This window comes from Equus przewalskii, chromosome 1 (genome assembly GCF_037783145.1).
Source record: "Equus przewalskii isolate Varuska chromosome 1, EquPr2, whole genome shotgun sequence".
Classification (NCBI taxonomy): Eukaryota; Metazoa; Chordata; class Mammalia; order Perissodactyla; family Equidae; genus Equus; species Equus przewalskii.
This window is the reverse complement of record NC_091831.1, coordinates 105,720,619-105,738,677: the sequence shown is the minus strand read 5'-3', so window position 1 is coordinate 105,738,677 and position 18,059 is coordinate 105,720,619. Positions and strand designations below refer to the sequence as shown.

The following is an 18,059-nucleotide window of genomic DNA, read 5'->3' as shown; positions in this document are numbered from 1 at the left end:
CGTTAGAGGTGCTGAGCAGCCCTCCCTCCTGAGACTTTATTTTCCCTGGCTCCTGTGACTCCGTGCTGTGCTCTCCCTGCATCCCCCTCCCACTGTGTAGGTTCCATCTTTTCTATCCAGCCATGCGGTTTCGAGGTCCCTGAAGGATTGATCTGGGACCGTTGATTCCTAAATGCTTGTCTGATCTCACCTTTGCTTCTGACCTCCAAGTCTGCATATCTGATAGCCAACTTGGGTTCTTCAAAACCACCTGAAACTTATCTAGGCCAAAACCCACAGTGCTTTTTTTTCTCCATACCTGGCCCTGTTTCACTGGTGCCTCATTCAGTGATTAGCACAACCATACAAACCAGGAGTTATCCTTGATGGCACTTCCTCTTTTCTCACCCAAATATCCCCAGTACTCTTGGTTTACCCTGCTAAGTACCTCTTGAACCTCTTTGCTGCTTTTCACCTACACGTGCCTCCCTTGTCCAGGTGTGGTCCCCGTTGACCTGAGCTCCTGTAGTAGTTATCCAACCAGTGTCCCTGCTTCCATGCTGGCTCCTGGAGTCTGTTCTGCCCAGTTCCTCTCTCCCCTCCCTGAATGGTTAACCTTTCTTATCCTTCCATTCTTGGCCCGTGCGTCACTTCGTCGTGGAACCCAATCTAAATTGGAACCCTCTCCTTTATATTCTCATATAGCATTATCTATTCTTTCTCGCAAGCATTTGTTACATTTATAATTTTTCATATATTCATCTGTTCATTTGGTTAATGTCTATTTCTTCTAGATGGTCATCTACATTGTGGCTGTGCCTAGCACAGAGTAGGTTCTCAACTATTACTTGTTGACTGGATAAATATCTTTCCACTTCACCTACAGGCAGTGGTGTTTGGCTTCTTGGTACCTACATGGCTCTGACCATGGATAGAAAGATCCAGAGGGGCCAGCCCAGCTTTCCTAGCTGTGGCTGTGCTGCATCCTAGGGTGGCGGTGTGGATTACACCTCTTGCCTAGCGTGGGGACTGAGTTTGGACTCCAGGGTTGATCAGTTCTTCATTTGGGATCTTAACTACAAAAAAAATCCCTTTATTTTCCACCTTTCTTTGTAAGGAATTTACATGAAAAAGATGCCTTTTATAAAAATGACTTGGCCTTGAGGAAAGTTATTTAAAGAATTCATACTTGGAGAGCAAAACTATTTTTTTTCCTTTTTGAGAAAAAAAGAGAAGACCGTTATTTTTCAAGGATGTTGGATTTATGCAGCTGCCGAAAAGTTTACCTGGCTAGGAGCTCTTCTGCACACGTGGAACCATCATTTCCAGTTGAAAAGGTAGTTTTTCTATAAACAGACACTGTGCTTTAGTAAAAGAAAAAAAGTGACCAGAAAATTTTTTTAGACCTGACAATTTTATTGGAAAGCAAAGTGTTTGTAAGTCTGTGTGTTTGCAAACTTTAAAACACTTGAAAACCCGCTGCTGGCTCACTGGGTATTTATATTTCCTCCTCCAGTGCGTTCCCCAAGTTGACTCAAAATCTCTAAAACACTGTCCTTGGGTCCTTAGATGTGGCAGTGATAGCTTGTTGAGAAATCTGTGACATGCATTGATGCTTGCATTTCCTTCACGAGGCACCCTATTGATTGTTTTTTGTTAAATGGTGACTCAGAATGTAGGGCATTTCTGTCTGTGGCAGTGTTCTACAGTGTGGAAGTGCACATCCAATATCTTAATACTTCCATGGTGAAGAAATAAATCCTTGCTTCCAGAACTGGGAAGAATCCTTGAAGCTTGAATGAAATAGAGAAAGTAGTTTAAGACTGACCCTCTCATTTTAGGCTGTATCAGTTTGTGTCTAGTCAGGAAAATAGAAACCCTGCTAGGTATTTGTAACAGGGGAATTTAACACAGGGAATTGATTACATCAATGTCAGAATCTGAAAGAGCAAGAGGGGAGGCTGAGGTAACCCAGAAAATAGCTTTCACCTGAGGGCTGGGGAAAGAAAAGGGAAAAGGTGCATTTTCAGGACCACAGAGCTTGGGGCAGGGGTCTGTGGGGCTGGGGCCTAGACCTCTGAGAGGGCATCAGACCATCACGAAGGTATAGCTAAGCTGATGTCTCTACAGAAGTACCTCTGGGGAATGGGGAGGCTGGGCTGGGAGTGCCCCAAGAACTGGAAGCTGGAGCCATAGTTGTTCATTTCTGCTGGAACAGTGCCACCCTGAGCTGAAGACACAAGGAGCCCCTTCTCCCCATCTCCTGCCTTCTGATTTCCCTCTGGCGCCACCTGTTGGCAGAGCTGAACAGGAAGCCAGCTGGCAAGGGAGTCTGGGAAATCTACTATGCAGGCTTCCAGCCCCAGGGCAGAGTGCAGAAGAGAGTGCTGGGAGACAGGAGACAGCCGGTGCATGAGAAATGGAGACCTTTCTGTTAAGTGACACCTTCAGGGGCATCAAGATCAGGCCCAGGAAATATCCAGAGTTCCCAATTCCCAGCCTAAAGGTATTTTCATTACATCCCATGGCTGCTTATTTTAGGAAAGTTAATGACAGAAGACAGTGGAGCTATTGGACATGTAGTTGAAACCACGCATCTTGCTCTTTTTTCATGCTGTGGCAAGTGGTGGCTTTGGAAAGGGATGGGGTGGCAGTGGAGGTCTGTATAGAGAAAGCCTGCTTGTGGCAGATTGGTCTTTCTCCTCCAAGGGGATGGACTCACACTGTTTTCCATTTTAATGAAAAACATTTGATTTTCATTCTTCCCTCCTATGTGAAACGCCATTAATGTTTCATGGCTTAAATAGCTGATTTCATGTACAGTCATGTTTTAAGTTCCATCATGTTTCTGATGATTAAAATATTTCCTCCTCTGGAATGTTGGGAGGTTACGTGGGGGTGTTGAGTAAGAGTTACAGTCCACTCCCCCACTCCTCTTGGAACTGTGATTTTATTTTATTTTTGCTGAGAAAGACTAGCCCTGAGCTAACGTCTGTTGCCAGTCTTCCTCCTCTTATTTGTTTTTTTGCTGAGGAAGATTAGCCCTGAGCTAACATCTGTTGCCAATCTTCCTCTTTTTATTTTTATTTTTTTTGCTTGAGGAAGATTAACCCTGAGCTAAAATTTGTCATCTCTACCAATCCTCCTCCACTTTATATGTGGGTCACCTGCCACAGCATGGCTGATGAGTGGTGTGGGTGTACACCTTGGATCCAAACCCATGAACCCGGGCTGCCGCAGTGGAGTGTGGTGAACTTAACCACTATGCCACGGGGCTTTAATTTATTGTTACGTGATTGAGGATAGCCTTAGAGAAATTGTTTCATACCCCCCACCCAGTAAGAAATATCAAAGGCAACAGTTTGGTGAGTGTCTAGACTAAAGGCTCTGGGTAGATGGATAATATGATAAATCAGGCCCTATAGAGTATGTAAAAGCATCCAGGTTCACTTTTTGGTTCTGGAGTCATACAAAATTTAAAAGTTAGTGTTTAGACCCTAATAGTTAATAGCGATAACAGTAATGTAATAATAAGAGTAGAAATAAGACGAGCAGCATGATTTGAGCGTGTTGTTATATATCTGACCCTGTGTCAGAGGCCGAGCATGCGTCTCTTACTTGTTCCTCACGTCCGCCCTGAGAGGGTGGAATAATTATCGCCTTGTTTCATAGATGAGGAAACTCGCCCATTCACCCTGGAAGCCCATGGGCAGGTTCTCACCAGCTCCATGGGACATGGAAGCTGGGCTCCTCATGCTGAGGTTTTCCACCACCTCCTTAGGGGGAGGAAGCACCTTGTGAGAGTTGAATTTCAGGACATTTAAGTTCCCTAAAAATTAATCTTATTAATTAGGAATTTCGAAGACTTTAAAAAATTCATTCAACTAAGTATAGTTCTTGAATTCCTGCTCTGCACCAGGTAGTGCTAGGTGCTGAGGTGGGTCCACAGGATGATAGCTCACGGTCTAGCCCAGAAGGCAAGCACAGACCACATTAGACTATGAAGTAGATGGTTGTATCTGCAGAGTTTGGAGGAGAGCTGGGGAGCAGGGGATTTGGGGGGCACTCCAAGGTTGCCTGTCCAGATTCCCCACCAGCAGTGGGCGGCCTGGGGGCTTTCAGTCAAGCTGGGTGGACTCCAGAGCTCCAGACTCCTGCCTAGTCTGGTCTGAGAGGTTTTGCCATTCCCATGGTTACTGCTGTTTTTCAGGTTTCAATTAATTTTTTATGTGGTAGGTATGGAAAAAAAACCCAAAAACCATATCCCATCCACTTGTCCTGCATGGCAGCCCAGCCAGCCCAGGTCATGGCAGCTGCAGACCCTTGGTACCTTGAGTGGGCTGCCTAGCGGGTCCCCTGGCCCCCTTAGGCTGTGCCACCAAGTGAACGAGTGGGCCCTGCCTGCTGAGCAGCACCCCTCTTATTCCAGAAGCCAGTGTCACCGTCTGTGATCTCACATCTTCTTTCTAATTCAGGCCACCTGTCATCTTCCTTTCTTGCTTCTGTCATCCCACCTTTGTCCTCCCCAAGTCATGTTGGCTGCTGGGCCCTCAGCCCCTCTTCTTGTCACTTCACTGCCCTCCCAGGACTGAGGGACCACCCGAGGCTGCTGACATGGAACACATGGTGGAATTTTTCCAGAATTCCCTTTGACCAATGTCTTAATTTCAGGCCTTTCAGGGTCATAGAAGCTTCCTGTAAGATATACATAAACAGAATTCATGATCACATTGGCCATAAAACGTTAGTGAAAACACTGCCTGGTGCATCACCGGGAGGCCCCTTGTGAAGTCTTACTTGGTATTTTTATTTTAGAAGTTGGTGTTAGGAAAACATTGTCTTTTCCTGAGGAATGGTATCCTTTCTCCTGTTAGAGGAGTGATAAAACTGAGAATGTAGTATGTTTACCTTTTAAAATTTTTTTCCCTGATTTCAGGAAACTCAGAACCAAATTCTAAGGCAGAATGGATAGTGGTCAGACTGCTGGGGCTGGAATCCCAGGCAGCTGGGTTAGTGCCCTCGAGCAGAACATTTAATAGATTTCTTCTGCCTCAGTTTGCTGATCAGTAGGCATGGATGGTAACAGTCTGTGACTCCTCTGCGATAGGAGGGCAAATGAGCAGTGAGGGCACAGCACACCATACATGCTCTGTGTACCTTGGGTTACAGTTCAAGGTGATTTTTGTCACCAGAGCTACTGTGTTGACCTTCTCTGTTGTTATATTTGTATTTTCTTTTCTTTGGTTTTTAGTTTCTCTTCCTAACTTTATTTTAATCTGTGTATTTTGGTGGTAAGTCGTCTAACAATCATTTATGCTAACAAGTAAACCATGAGGGTGCTTAGCGTCTGTTCTTGCTCTATGACCTTTTGTCCCTCACACAGTGTGCCATCTGCTGGAGCAGGATCTTATTTTACTGGGAGTTGAAGGAATGGCCGTTTTTATAGATTTCACCTTTGGCCTGTTTTACATGAGCAGATTTGCAGCTCAGAAAACTCACCTGCCAGCCCTCAAAGGATCATGCAAGTGATACATTTTGCACTGAGCCGGGATATCCAGTTCGGTCACTGTCCCGCCTCAGAGGATGTCACCTCGTGGAGTGGTGGCTTCGCCAGAAGACCCCAAACGCCCCTGGCAGTGGACACGCTGTCCCGCACATACTGGCCCCTAGTGGGAAGTGATAGCCTGGCTCCTGAAGGCTGTGGTGGGACCATGGCTGCAGCCTTGGGGAGCACATGGGCACCTTCCCACAGAGACTGTGTTCCTTAGAGCACAGGCATGGCAGGTGTGACTTTACCTGTTTTTAGTGCTCCGGTGTGACCACCCGTCCCCAGCATTCACATGCGGCTGGTGCATCTCATCCACAAAGCCTTCAGAAGGAATAACTGCTCCCTAGAAACCGCTTTCCAGTGTGTGTCATCAGACAGCTGAGGGGCTGTTTGTTTCCGTAGGAGTAAAGTGGGAAAATGGATGTTCTAACTAAAGGGATTCCCTGGGGGCAATCTTATCTAAAACCCGAAATCCTCTCCACTCAAATTATGGCTTGGGGAGGACTGTTTCACTGCCGCAGAAGGTTCCTTCACAGCATCAGCTGTGCGCCTGCTCCTGCCAGATGCTCTTCTGAGCACTTCCCAAGGCTGACTGGTTTGCTGCTCATCAGCATTGAGAAGGGATTTAGATGACCTGCCCGGGTCACCCAGCTGGGGTACCCCAGCTGCAGGCTCCAGAGCCCCTCTTCATCAGTCTCCAAGAAGAACAAAGATAGTGATGATCTGTTGAGCTAAGCTTTACTAAGCACTTAAGTGTGATCCCAGCACCCTGCTAAGGTCTTACATGCGAGATCTCCTTTAAACTTGACATGGCCCTGTAAGGGAGAAACTGTTACTGCCTCTGCTTCACTGATGAGTCATCTAAGGTTAAAGAGGGCAAATGATTAGTCCAGGTCAGACCAAGCTGTCAGGGAGCCAGGATTTGAATCCAGGCATTCTGTCTCCAAAACTGTGTCCTTGACCACTAGTCCACCTGACCGCCACTACCATCATCATCATTGTAATAAAGGGGCCATTTATTGAACAATCACAACATTCCAGAGAGTGTCCTAAGAGCTCAATAAATAGCTCACGTATTTACTATGCAAACCTGTGTGGTGGGTATGATCGTTCTGATTTTAAAGATGGTCACATGAGGCTTGGAGACGTTCTGTGGCTTGCTCAGCATCCCACAGCTGGCTAGTCATGGTTGAGCTGGACACACTCTCTGGTCTGCCCCCAACCACAGCCCTATTCTGAACTCTTGTCATCTGCTGCCGCTCATCTGGAGGCCTCTTTGGCCCTTAGGGTGAGGGGTTCCCTGTCCCCATGATCAGTCTGGGCACCATGGCCTGCACTGCCATGGCCAGCCACAGTCTTGCCAGTGTGGAACCCCTCTCCCAGCGCTGGAAGGGACTTCTCACCCTAGGACTTGTAAAGACCACAGGGGGTTGGGTGTAAATCACAGAGTCTGCGCCACAGGGTGAGAGTGAAGGACAGGTGGCAATCCTGTGACCGCAGGTGAATTCTTTGCAACACATCACAGTGGCGCCAAGGGCTTCTGATGGGATTGCCCTTGCCTGCTCACAAGAGAGCTGGAGAAAACCCGTGGTCCATGTGCCTAAGAGAATGTCTGGTTCTGGAGTCTTCCCCAGTGCCGATGGTTCTGGTGTCCACGTGCCTGGGATGAGGACATTCTTGTTTCTGGACCTTGAGTGCTGTGTGTGGGAAAAGTTCATGTTTCTCGTTTGAATGACAAGTTTCAGTTAAGTCTGCGTCTTCCCGTTAACTCTGTAAGCACGTTGGACAGCCGGTACCTAGTTCCTGGCAGTGGCATCTGTCTTTGTCTTCTCGCCCTGAAGCGCCCTCTGCCCTTCATCTCAAGTGCCGAGTGCCCTTGGGCAGCTGCCTCCACTTCCTCCACCACATCTGTTTTCTCTCTCGGCTTCTACAGCTGGCAGAGACTTGTTTTTCCTCTCCCTTGGCACAGAGAGTAACCTGAGGTCTTCCCTGGAAATGACATTGGTAGAATTGCAGATGCAAGGATCCTTCCTGTGCAGCAGGAAGTGGAGTAATTCCGGGGTGGCTTCTGGCTACTCAGCTGTCACACAAGATATTTTGTGATCTATTGTTGTTTTTCCCTAGTAAATACCTAAATACTCTACCGTTGTTAAACTAAAGGAAGATCTATTCTATATAAAGCTTGATAATTCATAACTGAGAGGTTTTAGTTTGCCAAGAGCAAAACTAGTAGCTACAATGACAATTTATGTATTTACTCAGCATTTTCAACAGTCCCAAACTCTTAGAATAAATTATAATTTAAGTATTCTGAAAGTACAACATTCAAATGTCCTTTGTTTCTTTCTTGTCGTTTGCTCTTCTTCATCTGTTCCCAACAGATTTGGGGTATCCTGCATAAATACATGCGATTTTCTTTTTTAATGGATAATTGGGACAAAGGGAAAATAAATGTAAGAAAAATAATGTGAAGCCAGAGATTGAAAATCTACCAAGTCAGCACCAACTCCAGCAATGTGCTGGCAAAAGAAACTGCTGGGCTGGACTTGGGAGTGATCCCTGGAGCCTGTGACAATAGGAGAGGGCCTGGGGCCTCACAGGATGTGGTCTGTCCTCATCAGCAGGGTGAGGACTGCCTCTCTTGTTCCCACAGTGGCTGGAGGCGGCTGATTACTGAGCTTGGAGGGCCCTCCAGACGGCTGCATGCCTGCCCAGCCTGAGCTGTGACCTCTCTGGTGAGGTCTGAATCCAGTACCCATGTTATTCTGAAACTGGTGTTCTTCTTACTTTCTAAGATGCTTATAATCTGTGAATATTGGTGTTGATGAAACTTTGTCTATTAGGGTTTGTTTATACAGTTCAGGGAATTAAAGATAAAAATGTCTTATGGTTCTGTTGTCCCTGTAGGAAAGGAATAATCATCAAAACAGATGGCTGCAGCCTGAGCTCTGCTGGTGAAGTGGTTGATGGGAGCAGGGAAAGAGGAGGAGGGTGGACCTCCCTCCAGCCTCCCACCCCTTCCACCCCCTTGTTAGCCTCTGCCACCACCCCTGCATGGAAAGGGAATACAGGTCCTTGGCCTCTTAGCTGCAATTCCAAAATCCAGGATTTTTGCTGCTCATTTTGTGGCAAAGCCTGACTTGTATTGATGTGAGGCTATCAAGCGTCCATTTGTTGATTTCACTGCTGATGTAGTCGTGCCTTTGATCTTGACGTGCTGGCCTAGACCTCATTGAAAGTGGTATTCAGTATGCAGCCACACGCGCCATATTGCCTTGCGAAATCTGATGACTTCCGAGTTCCTGAAACCCAACTGTGTGCTGGGGTTATGAATCAAGGCTAGTGGCCTCTCAAGCTCTTGAGTGCGGGGACAGGGCAGAGCACTGGATGTGTTTTGGAGTCACCAGTCAGCCTAGTGTGGCTCTGGCATGACAGCCCCAATTAGCAGTGTTCAGTGAGGGGAGTGCAGGCAGGAGCACGGTGTGCTGGGGGTGGGGGTGGGAGGGAGCCATGTGGGATAATTATGCTGCAGTTGCCGAAGGGCCTGGAATAAGCTGGAGACCATCTAAACAGAAGGAGCACCAGTCACTGAATTCTGCGCAGAAGAGCCGCATGCTGTGAGAACCACGCACTGTGTTCTGGTCAAGTCCTGCTGCCCGTGGCAGCAAAGTCAAATTCATTATGCTCAGCACAGACTCTTTCCCTGCTGAGTTTTCTCCAGCTCTTCTCACCCTCACATTGTAAGCTCAGATGGCCCTGAGGTACATGTTCACACACACAGGCAGTGTAGCTGGGGGGAGTTAGAGGTGAGGGGGGTGGCCATGCTTCTGGGACCAGATTCCCCACTGCCTAATGCTTGACTTCAGCTTTGTTATCTGGGAAATAGAGATTCCACTCACTCATTCATGCATACATTCATTCAGTGAATATTTATTTCTCAGCTAGTTCTGTGCCCGGGCTGGGGGCAATGAAAGGAACAAATGAGATAGTCATGGGGAAAAGCCTTTAAAACCCACAGAATACCTTGCTGTTGTGTTTTACCTGTCACTTAGTACTCTGGGCTTATGTTAACCCACAGCATTTCACCCTTTATGACACCGTGTTTATCAGCTCTTCAAGGTTCATCTGGGTCTCATTAGTCATATTAGTTCTACTTTATAGACTTGAAAGACTGATGCCCAGTGCAGGATTTTGATATGTTAAATGTCCAGGAGCCACCTGCTCCTCTGGTCCAGGAGTAATGGGCTACTTTTCTCAGAAGACTCTCAGCTGTTGTATGTTCAAGCTCACCATCTCCCAGAGAGATAGTACTAATGCATCCTTCAGGTCATGCTGAAAATGCAGATGTTTCCATATGAGAACCTGAAAATATATGACAAGGTGTGAAAATACGTACCGAGCAGCCAATGTGAGGAACATCTGCAGGTGAGAACAATGAGTTGGTGATTCCAAGAGATGGGTTATCAATACTGACTTTGAGAAGAGCTAAGGCACCGTTTGACTCGGGCCTGGTTGCCTGGGAGGTTGTGGGCGTGCTGGTTACACTTGGGTGACCCTTCACTTCTGCTACTTTAAAATGGGAGTGAGGGGGCCTGCACAGTGATTGAGTTTACACTTTCAACTTCAGCGACCTGGGGTTCACAGGTTTGGATCCTGGGTGTGGACATGGCGCTGTTTATCAAGCCATGCTGTGGCAGCATCCCACATAGGAGAACTAGAAGGACTTACAACTAGGATACACAACTATGTACTGGGGCTTTGGGGAGGAAAAAAAAGAAGAGGAAGATTGGCAATAGCTCAGGGCTAATCTTCCTCACCAAAAAGCATACCTTTACATATATACACACATACGTAAGTAAATAAATGGGAGTGAGGTGGCTCATCCCAAATTCCAGGTTGGACAGATTGGCCTGATCCAGGCAGTGAGCACCTGGCAAGCAGACTGAGCCCGGAATTGGGAGATCACCCAAGGTCTTCCTCTTTCCCTCACGTTCGGAGATGACTGGTTGGTGAATGTGGGTGCAGGTTCATAGAGAGATCCTCAACAAGGGACCTCTTTCATTCTGCTCATGTGCAAAGGCAGTACCATTTAAGATCTTGCCTTTTGTCTTGGAACAAACCCTTCCTGCCCTTGTTCCCCTATTGAGGCCCCGTAGTCTTGATGGGAGGGGGGCATGGCACCGGGCAAGGAGGGAATCATCCTGTGGAGCTGACAAGACATTTACGCCTTTCATTTGCATCTCTGATAAGTCAGATGACATACTTTGCTCCCCCATACCTTCTGTTTTGTTATTTAAAGTTTAAAAGTGACTTCTGTGTTTTTCTCAGACTCAGTGATATTTACTTTAAATAAAGTAATACTTGTTGGTTGTATAAATTTGGAAAATACAGAGGAAAGAAAGGGAAAATGAAGATCACACATCACACACCATTCACATTTTAGTTAAGATTTTTCTTGGTTGGTTGGTTGATTAGTTATTTATTTACTTATTTACTTATCTACCTGTGTTTGGAGCCTGAAGATACTTGTGTGTAAAAAATCTTTGTAAAATTGGCATTTCACTATATATACAGATTTACATCTGCTGCTTTCTACAGCACTAAATAATCTTCACAAATGTGCTTCTCATGGCTCTGTACTGTTTTACTATTGGGGGCTTTCTCTGTGGTTGGATATTTACATTGTTTTCCAATTTTTCACACTTGTAAATTTCATGGTACAGAGGATTCTTATTTGTTTTATGACCCATATCTCTGGTTATTTCATAGTGTGCATTTTTGACTCTGGACTGATTAGGTCGCTTTATGAAGCCGGTTTATGCATATGTAGGCTGGGCTTACTGTGTGGAAATTGTAGCAGAGATGGCTTTTTTATGGGCTAGTGCTAAAATGGAAATCACAGCTATCAAATTAAAGAACTACTTCTCTGTTCACATTTGGATTCTGGAAGAGCGTGTTATTCATGTCAACCTTTGGTGTTGGTCAGAGGTGTTTCCACCAACAAAGACTAGGTGAGTCCTCACACCGCGGCTTTGGGTGGTCAGACGTTCCCATGTGGGCTCAGATTAATAACAATAGGTGTTTAGCAAAGTAAGGTCTTATAGGGAATCCGTTTATTTAAAGAGTCAGCGGAGGATTACTCACACTTTTACCAATAACCCTTCCCAATGGTGAGGAAGAGACAAACTTGCATCTTGGGCTGGTTGTATGTGTCTTGCGATTTTTTTTTTCCTCATTTTGTCCTGATTTTTTTTTTTTTAAATAGTACTTTTTGTGTCTGCTCATGCTTATGGCTCCTTTTTCATGACTCTCAGAAGAGTCTCTGGAATGCCAGCTTCCAGGGGAATGTCCTGTCCTGTCCTGTCCCCTGGCTCCCTGCTTCTTTGGTCTCAGTTATCAGCAGTGGGTGTAGCTCTTTCAGAAAGTCTTGGCTAGTTCTGTCATTGACCCCAGGCACTTTCTGATCCCTCCCCACTGGCCTAGTCTTCCTTTTTTCCCACAGACTTTGTGTAGTTCTCCAAGTTCCTCTGAGGGACAGGTCTTCTCTTCTGGGATGTTCAGTCCTGTTTGCCTCCTCCGCAGTGATGGTGGATGGGTGTGATTCCTTTCGATGTCTGGCCTGCCAAGCTCTCTTGCTTTTGCTTGTCAGCTCTTCCTCTAGTGAGCAAACTCAGACTCGCCCTGTGCTGGTGGAGGTCCATCTACTGGCCAGCTGAGACTGACCATTCTCTTGGGGAGGTCCAATGGAAGGCCTATTTGCTATATGGTTTTGGAAATCAGAAGACTAAGGACTGCACAAATGTCTCCGTTGTCTTCTAGAAAAGAAGCCAAGGAGAGGCAGGCCATCGCGGGACTGGCGAGAGCGGAGGAATGCCATCCAGCTCACCAACGAGCATACGGTGGAGACACTGGTGGTGGCCGACGCTGACATGGTGCAGTACCATGGGGCAGAGGCTGCCCAGAGGTTCATCCTCACTGTCATGAACATGGTGAGTCTGGAGTCGGGGTTCTGACCCTCATGGGCTCTGTTTCCTTCTGGATGAGTGCTTAGGACATGGGTGCTATGCCCTCATTTTCTCCTCAGTTAAGGAAAAAGCTGGGTTGGGGGATGGAGGCACACACAGCCTTGTGACCCCTGGGCCACGTGGAGGGCAGGGGGCTGATGAGCGTCCCCATGGGAGAGGGCCTGCCCGCCGAGCCCTCCTTGGTGCAGTGTTTCAGTGCCTAGGTCTGCTCAGTGATTGAGCCCTGCCTGCCACTCCTTACCAGAGGCCTTCCGAGACCCTTGCTGTGTGCAAGACCCTCTCCAAGGGGTGTTCAAAGTGAGTGAGCCCAGTCCCTGCTCTAAGGAGTCAGCAGTCTAGGAGGAGGAATCAAGACCAAACTTTCCTGTAAAACGGAGCTTGCTATGTGCAGTGAGGACCTGGTGAGAGGTTGGGAGAGAGGTTGTCTCGTGGACGGGATCAAGGAAGGAGCCTGCGTCTACATCCAATTTGATGGGTGGTGATAAGAGGTCCTTCACAAGATGGGGGAGTGGGAGAGGGGCTACACTCCTCAAATTTTAGACTTAGAAGGATCTTTGAACACATCCCAAACTCCAGCCATCTATCTGCTTTCCTAACAAGCATTCTTGAAGACCTCCTGGCATTGTGTTAGTGCTCAGGATACAAGTGCAAAACAGACCTTGTCCCTCTCTCGGAAGGCAGTGGTATCAACAGACGAATAAAGCATCCGTGTTACAGTAAAAGTACCTGTGGGGCCCACTGGGGTCCAGGGGGAGGGCTGGTGAGTGATTGCCCTGCAGCCTGGAGGCTTCATAAAGTGCTGATCCTTGAGCTGAGCGAGAGTAAGTGTTTGCCACATTGGGGGAGGAGTGGCAGGTGACGCAGAGGGGGCAGCAGGAGCTGCATGTAGGGCAGGCCCGGTGGTGTGATGCAGCTGCAGCAGCAGGGAGTGGAGGAGCCTTAGGAGTGTCGGTGGACACGTGGACAGGGTTGGGTTGGGGAGGGCAGGTAAGAGAGCTTGAGGGGTGGGGCTGCTGAAGGGGTGGGGAGGAACAGGTCCAGAGCCATGTTTGGGAGGACAACCTCAGAAGCTGTGCACAGGGTGGATTGCAGTGGGAAAAGGCAAGAAGGAGCATCGAGAATGGAGTATGCGAACTAAAGGGTAGGAGTGAGGATGGAGGAGGCAGTCATACAGAGGGGAGGATGTGCTGGGACAAAGGACCCGCAGGAACTGGTGACTGGCAGGGTGTGGGACTTGGTGAGGCAGGAGGTAAAGGTGAGAGAAATCCAGGGTGCACCTGGGCTACAAGCCTGGGTGGATGGTGGAGCCACTGGCTGGTGAGAAGAGAGGCAGAGTGGGGACATGACGAAGAGTTCCATTCTGGACAAGCTGCATTTGAGTTCCCTATGGAGATCAGGACAGAGGTCCTGGCTGGACAATAGGGTCTGGGGCTTTTCAGCATAGAGCTTGGAACTGCTGCATTGTCCAGGTGGAGCACATCGGGTGGGTAGAGAAGCTGGCCACACACAGCCCAGTGGAGCACCAGTCCTGGGGAGCAGAGCAGAGGATGAGGAGTTGGCAGAGGGTGGACACAGACTGGGAGGAGGTCAACCCTAAGGAAAGAGGTGAGAGGTGCAAGAAGGGACTAGTTAGCAATGACAGATGCTGTGGCCAGGTGCCTGTAGGAATAGCTTTAGGGGTTGTTGGGGGTGGAAGCTGGACAGGGGCGAACCGAAATGGGAATGGGAAGTGAAGAAGTAGAAGCTGCAGCTGCAGACGAACTTGGCTAAGGGAGAGGAGAGAAAAGAGCTTCGCTAGAGGGAATCAGGGTCAAGGAGGACTTTGTTGAGGGAAAGGGGAGCGGGTGTTATGAGTGTGGGGCTTAGGCTGAGACAGGCCTGGACCAGGACCCCTGCTTTGCCACTGACCGCAGACCTGGAAGGTGGTGTCTGACCGCTCTGAGCCTATTCTCGTCAGGCAGGCAGGGGTTTTGCCACAAAGAGTGCCTGTGCCTGGCAGCAAAGGGTCAGATGGCTACAGAAAGGGAGTGAGTAGGCAGGGCAAGGGCTGTGCTGTGGGGGTGGGGGATGGCTGAAGGAGGCCCAAGAGCAAGGAGGCGGGGACATCACCAAGGTCACCTAGGAAGTCACTGGTGGGGCCATGGCTATCAGGCCAAACGTCTCCCTAACTGGCCACAGGAAAATAGATGCTCATGAACCCCACCCTGGGCTAGTGGATGGGTGAGCCCTGCGGAAATCCTACTTGCTGTAAAGATAAGACTCTGGGGCCCCTGCTCTGTTTTGTCAGGCAGGCTTTCCAGATGCATACCTGTCCATGGGAAATTCCCGCTGTCTTGTCTACGCCCCCCTCAGACATGCTGTGCTCTAAGGCTGAGGCTCCTTTGGTAGCCCTTCGAGAGTAGTGTCTTCATGATAAGTGACTCTTGGGACCCACAGACTTACTCACAGGATAGGCTCTTCTGCAAAGCAAGCCCACAGTGTGCATCCCCGGGAGACCCTTGACTAGTGATCTGTTTTCAAGACGTGGCCTCTGTGGGTACGACATGAGGGCACCGAGTTGCCCTCCCTTTCAGAGTCATAAACTCTAGGAGTTGCATTAACGTTTTTTCCCTCCCTCCCTTCCTCCCTTCTATCCTTCCTTCTCTTTTTTAAAATTTATTCTTTTTTTTTAAATTGTGGTAAAAAACACATAAAATTTACCATTTTAACCATTTTTAAGTGTACAGTTCAGTGGCATTTAATGCATTTACATTGTCATGCAGCCATCACCACCATCCATCTCCAGAACTTTCTTCATCTTCCCAAACTGAAACTCTACCCATTGACACTGACTCTCCATACCCACCCACCCCATCCCTGGCCCCTGGTAACCAGCATTCTACTTTGTGTCTCTATCAACTTGACGATTCTAGATACCTTATATAAATAGTGTTGTACAGTATTTATCCTTTTGTGAGTGGCTTATTTCACTTAGCATAATGAGCATAATGTTTTCATGGTTTGTCCATGTTGTAGCATGTGTCAGAATTTCCTTTCTTTTTAAGGCTGAATAATATTCCGTTGTGTGTACCTTTTGTTTATCCATTTGTCCATCAGTAGGCTCTTGGGTTGCTTCCACCTTTTGGCTTTTGTGATTAATGCTGCTGTGAACATGGGTGTATAGATATCTGAGTCCCTGCTTTCACTTCTTTTGGGTATATACCCAGAAGTGGAATTGCTTTTGTTAACTTTTAATGGTGTGTGGCCCTGGTTTCTGAGAAATATTTCTGTGTTCTTCCTTTGCGTAAACCCAGATCCTCCTGGTGGCTGGTTAATGATGGGTTGCAGTGCTTCAGTCTGCCAAGAGGAAACCCTGGAGGAGGGCTGGTGGGCCTGGCTCCACACCAGAGTCTTTCATCTGCAGATAATTTCATCTCATTTATTTTTTTTTTTAATTGTCTCGGGCGCAAGTGCAAGGAGTAAACATTCCTTACAACAACTAAAGTAATAATAAATGGAAGCTCCTACTTTGATATGTCTTTCATAATTTATCATCTGGGCAGGGGCAGCAGTTTTATCACAGGTGGGCATGGGCATTGTACGTGGGAAATTGCCCTTCCACCCTCCATGGGCTGTAAGGACGGAAAGTCAGAGACTGAGTGGTTGTGATGCTTGGCTTTAGTTTGACACTCTTCTTTCCTCTTCAGCTGCTCATGCTAAGACACTGGAGGTTCCAGATCCTCTTGCTGAGGGCAAACCTGGGGCTAACCACATTGAATTGGATTTAAATTTTCCTGATGAGGCCGACCTAATAAGAGCAGTGCCACTGTAGTGGAGGGCATATGGCATGTGTATACTAACACTTAGCCTTTCAGTCACCTGTCCTTGGGGTTTCTTGGCCGGTCTGACAAGACCAGAAAGTGAATGAAAGCAGAGTCTCCTGAGCCCTTCACACAGACTCTACCACTGGGACCCTGTTTCTGTTGCTCTAGTTGTGGGTCACTGTTCAGATTTAAAAACGAGTTACATTCAAACATTACACCTTGTTTTAAACAAGACCACCCTCCACCACCAAAATCCCTCAAACTCTAGTTTTGAAAATCCAAAGAATTCTATCCTGCCTGTGGCTGTTTTGGAAAAGGGATTTCTGTTAGTAAGAGAGATCATCTTTAAGCCAGGAGGGTGGGAAAGGATTGTGGCTGGGTTAGGAGCCCTGTCATTAGACAAGGCCCCCAGGGGCAGCGAGCAGGAGGGCAAGGCCAGCCAGCCCATCTCTCTCCCATCAGAGACTATTTTCTTTGGGTCTCCAGGATTGAAGTGGCTCCATCTCCTTAGCTCCCCTGGATTTGGAAGGAAATCTGCTAGAGTGGTTGCCACCTTCTTTCCAACATATTTCTCTCTGTGGGAAGTAACATCATTGGGTGCTAATGTCCAGGCGTCCACCTCCTCCCTGCCCTCCCACTTGGCTGTCTGTGGGCAGAGGCCCAGCTCACTCAGGCATACTGCTCTGACCCCCAAGGCTAAACCCAGACAGGCCCTGTCCCCAAGGCAGGCCGGGGGGGCCTGTAGGGCCTGGGTGTGTGACAATATATCCAAAGCTGGGAGAACTTGGTGACGAGTGTTTACTCCCAGTTTTCATAGCATCTCCTAGTTGTGATGTGTTAGATCAGCATTGGTTGGTGACCTGATGGCCCACGTTTGAAAGGAAGGAAAGAAATGGATGTTTTGATACACCTACCAGTCCAGATGGCAAACTGGGTGATTTCATGTCTCTTCCTCCTCATTCTTTGTGGATTTCATCATTCCCATTTTACAGAAAAGGAAATGGAGGCTCGAGGGGAGTGACACAGCAGGGTGCAGAGCCAGTGAGTACACGGCAGGATGAAGACTCAAACCCAGGGCTGAGGGACCCCCACGCCATCTTGTTAAGATGACAAGCATGTCTGGAGTCTGTTGTTTCTCTCCATCTCCACCCTGGACTGACTGCCATTATTTCTGGTCTTGACAACTACCAGAGCTGCCTTGCTGGGTGGCTCACTTCCATTTTCTTCCCCCTTGAATCATTACTGCAGAATGCCCAGCAAGATCTTCATCCAACAGAATTAGGACTTTGTCACTTAGCAGCACTAAGCCCCTCTGTGGCTTCCCATGGGGGTTGATGTGGAGTCCTCCCTCTTTTGCGTGGTTCTCCAAGGCCATGTCACCTGGGACCCACCTACTTCTCCTGGACTTCATTCCCTTCTCTACCTCAGCACTGACACCTGCCATGTGGGCCACCATTCCTCAGGCTCCCCAAACTCCTGTCAGATTCATGGTCTCTGTCAAGTATTCTCTTTTCTCTCTGCCTTATAGAGCTAGCTCCTCTAGTCTTTTAAGCCTCCACGTAAATGTCCTGTCAGAGGGGCCATCCTTGCTGACCCTTCTGAAAAAGGCCAACCTGTTTTCTTTATCATAACAGGCTGCTTTTTACTTGCTGGTCCTTATCTGGATTTATAATTCCATATTTATCTGCTTTTAAAAAACCAGCT

The 18,059-nt window shown here is 47.8% G+C and overlaps 1 protein-coding gene across 11 annotated transcripts in view; it reads left to right on the top strand.

The window, feature by feature from the left end:
- The window catches only part of ADAMTS17 (ADAM metallopeptidase with thrombospondin type 1 motif 17), a 338,906-nt gene that overhangs the window by 53,227 nt on the left and 267,620 nt on the right, over positions 1 to 18,059 (top strand). For all 11 annotated transcript variants that reach the window (XM_070620387.1, XM_070620368.1, XM_070620376.1 and 8 more), the window contains exon 4: positions 12,347 to 12,516. In XM_070620387.1, coding sequence (XP_070476488.1) covers positions 12,347 to 12,516 — 170 coding nt within the window. The remainder of the gene's footprint in view (positions 1 to 12,346; positions 12,517 to 18,059) is intronic.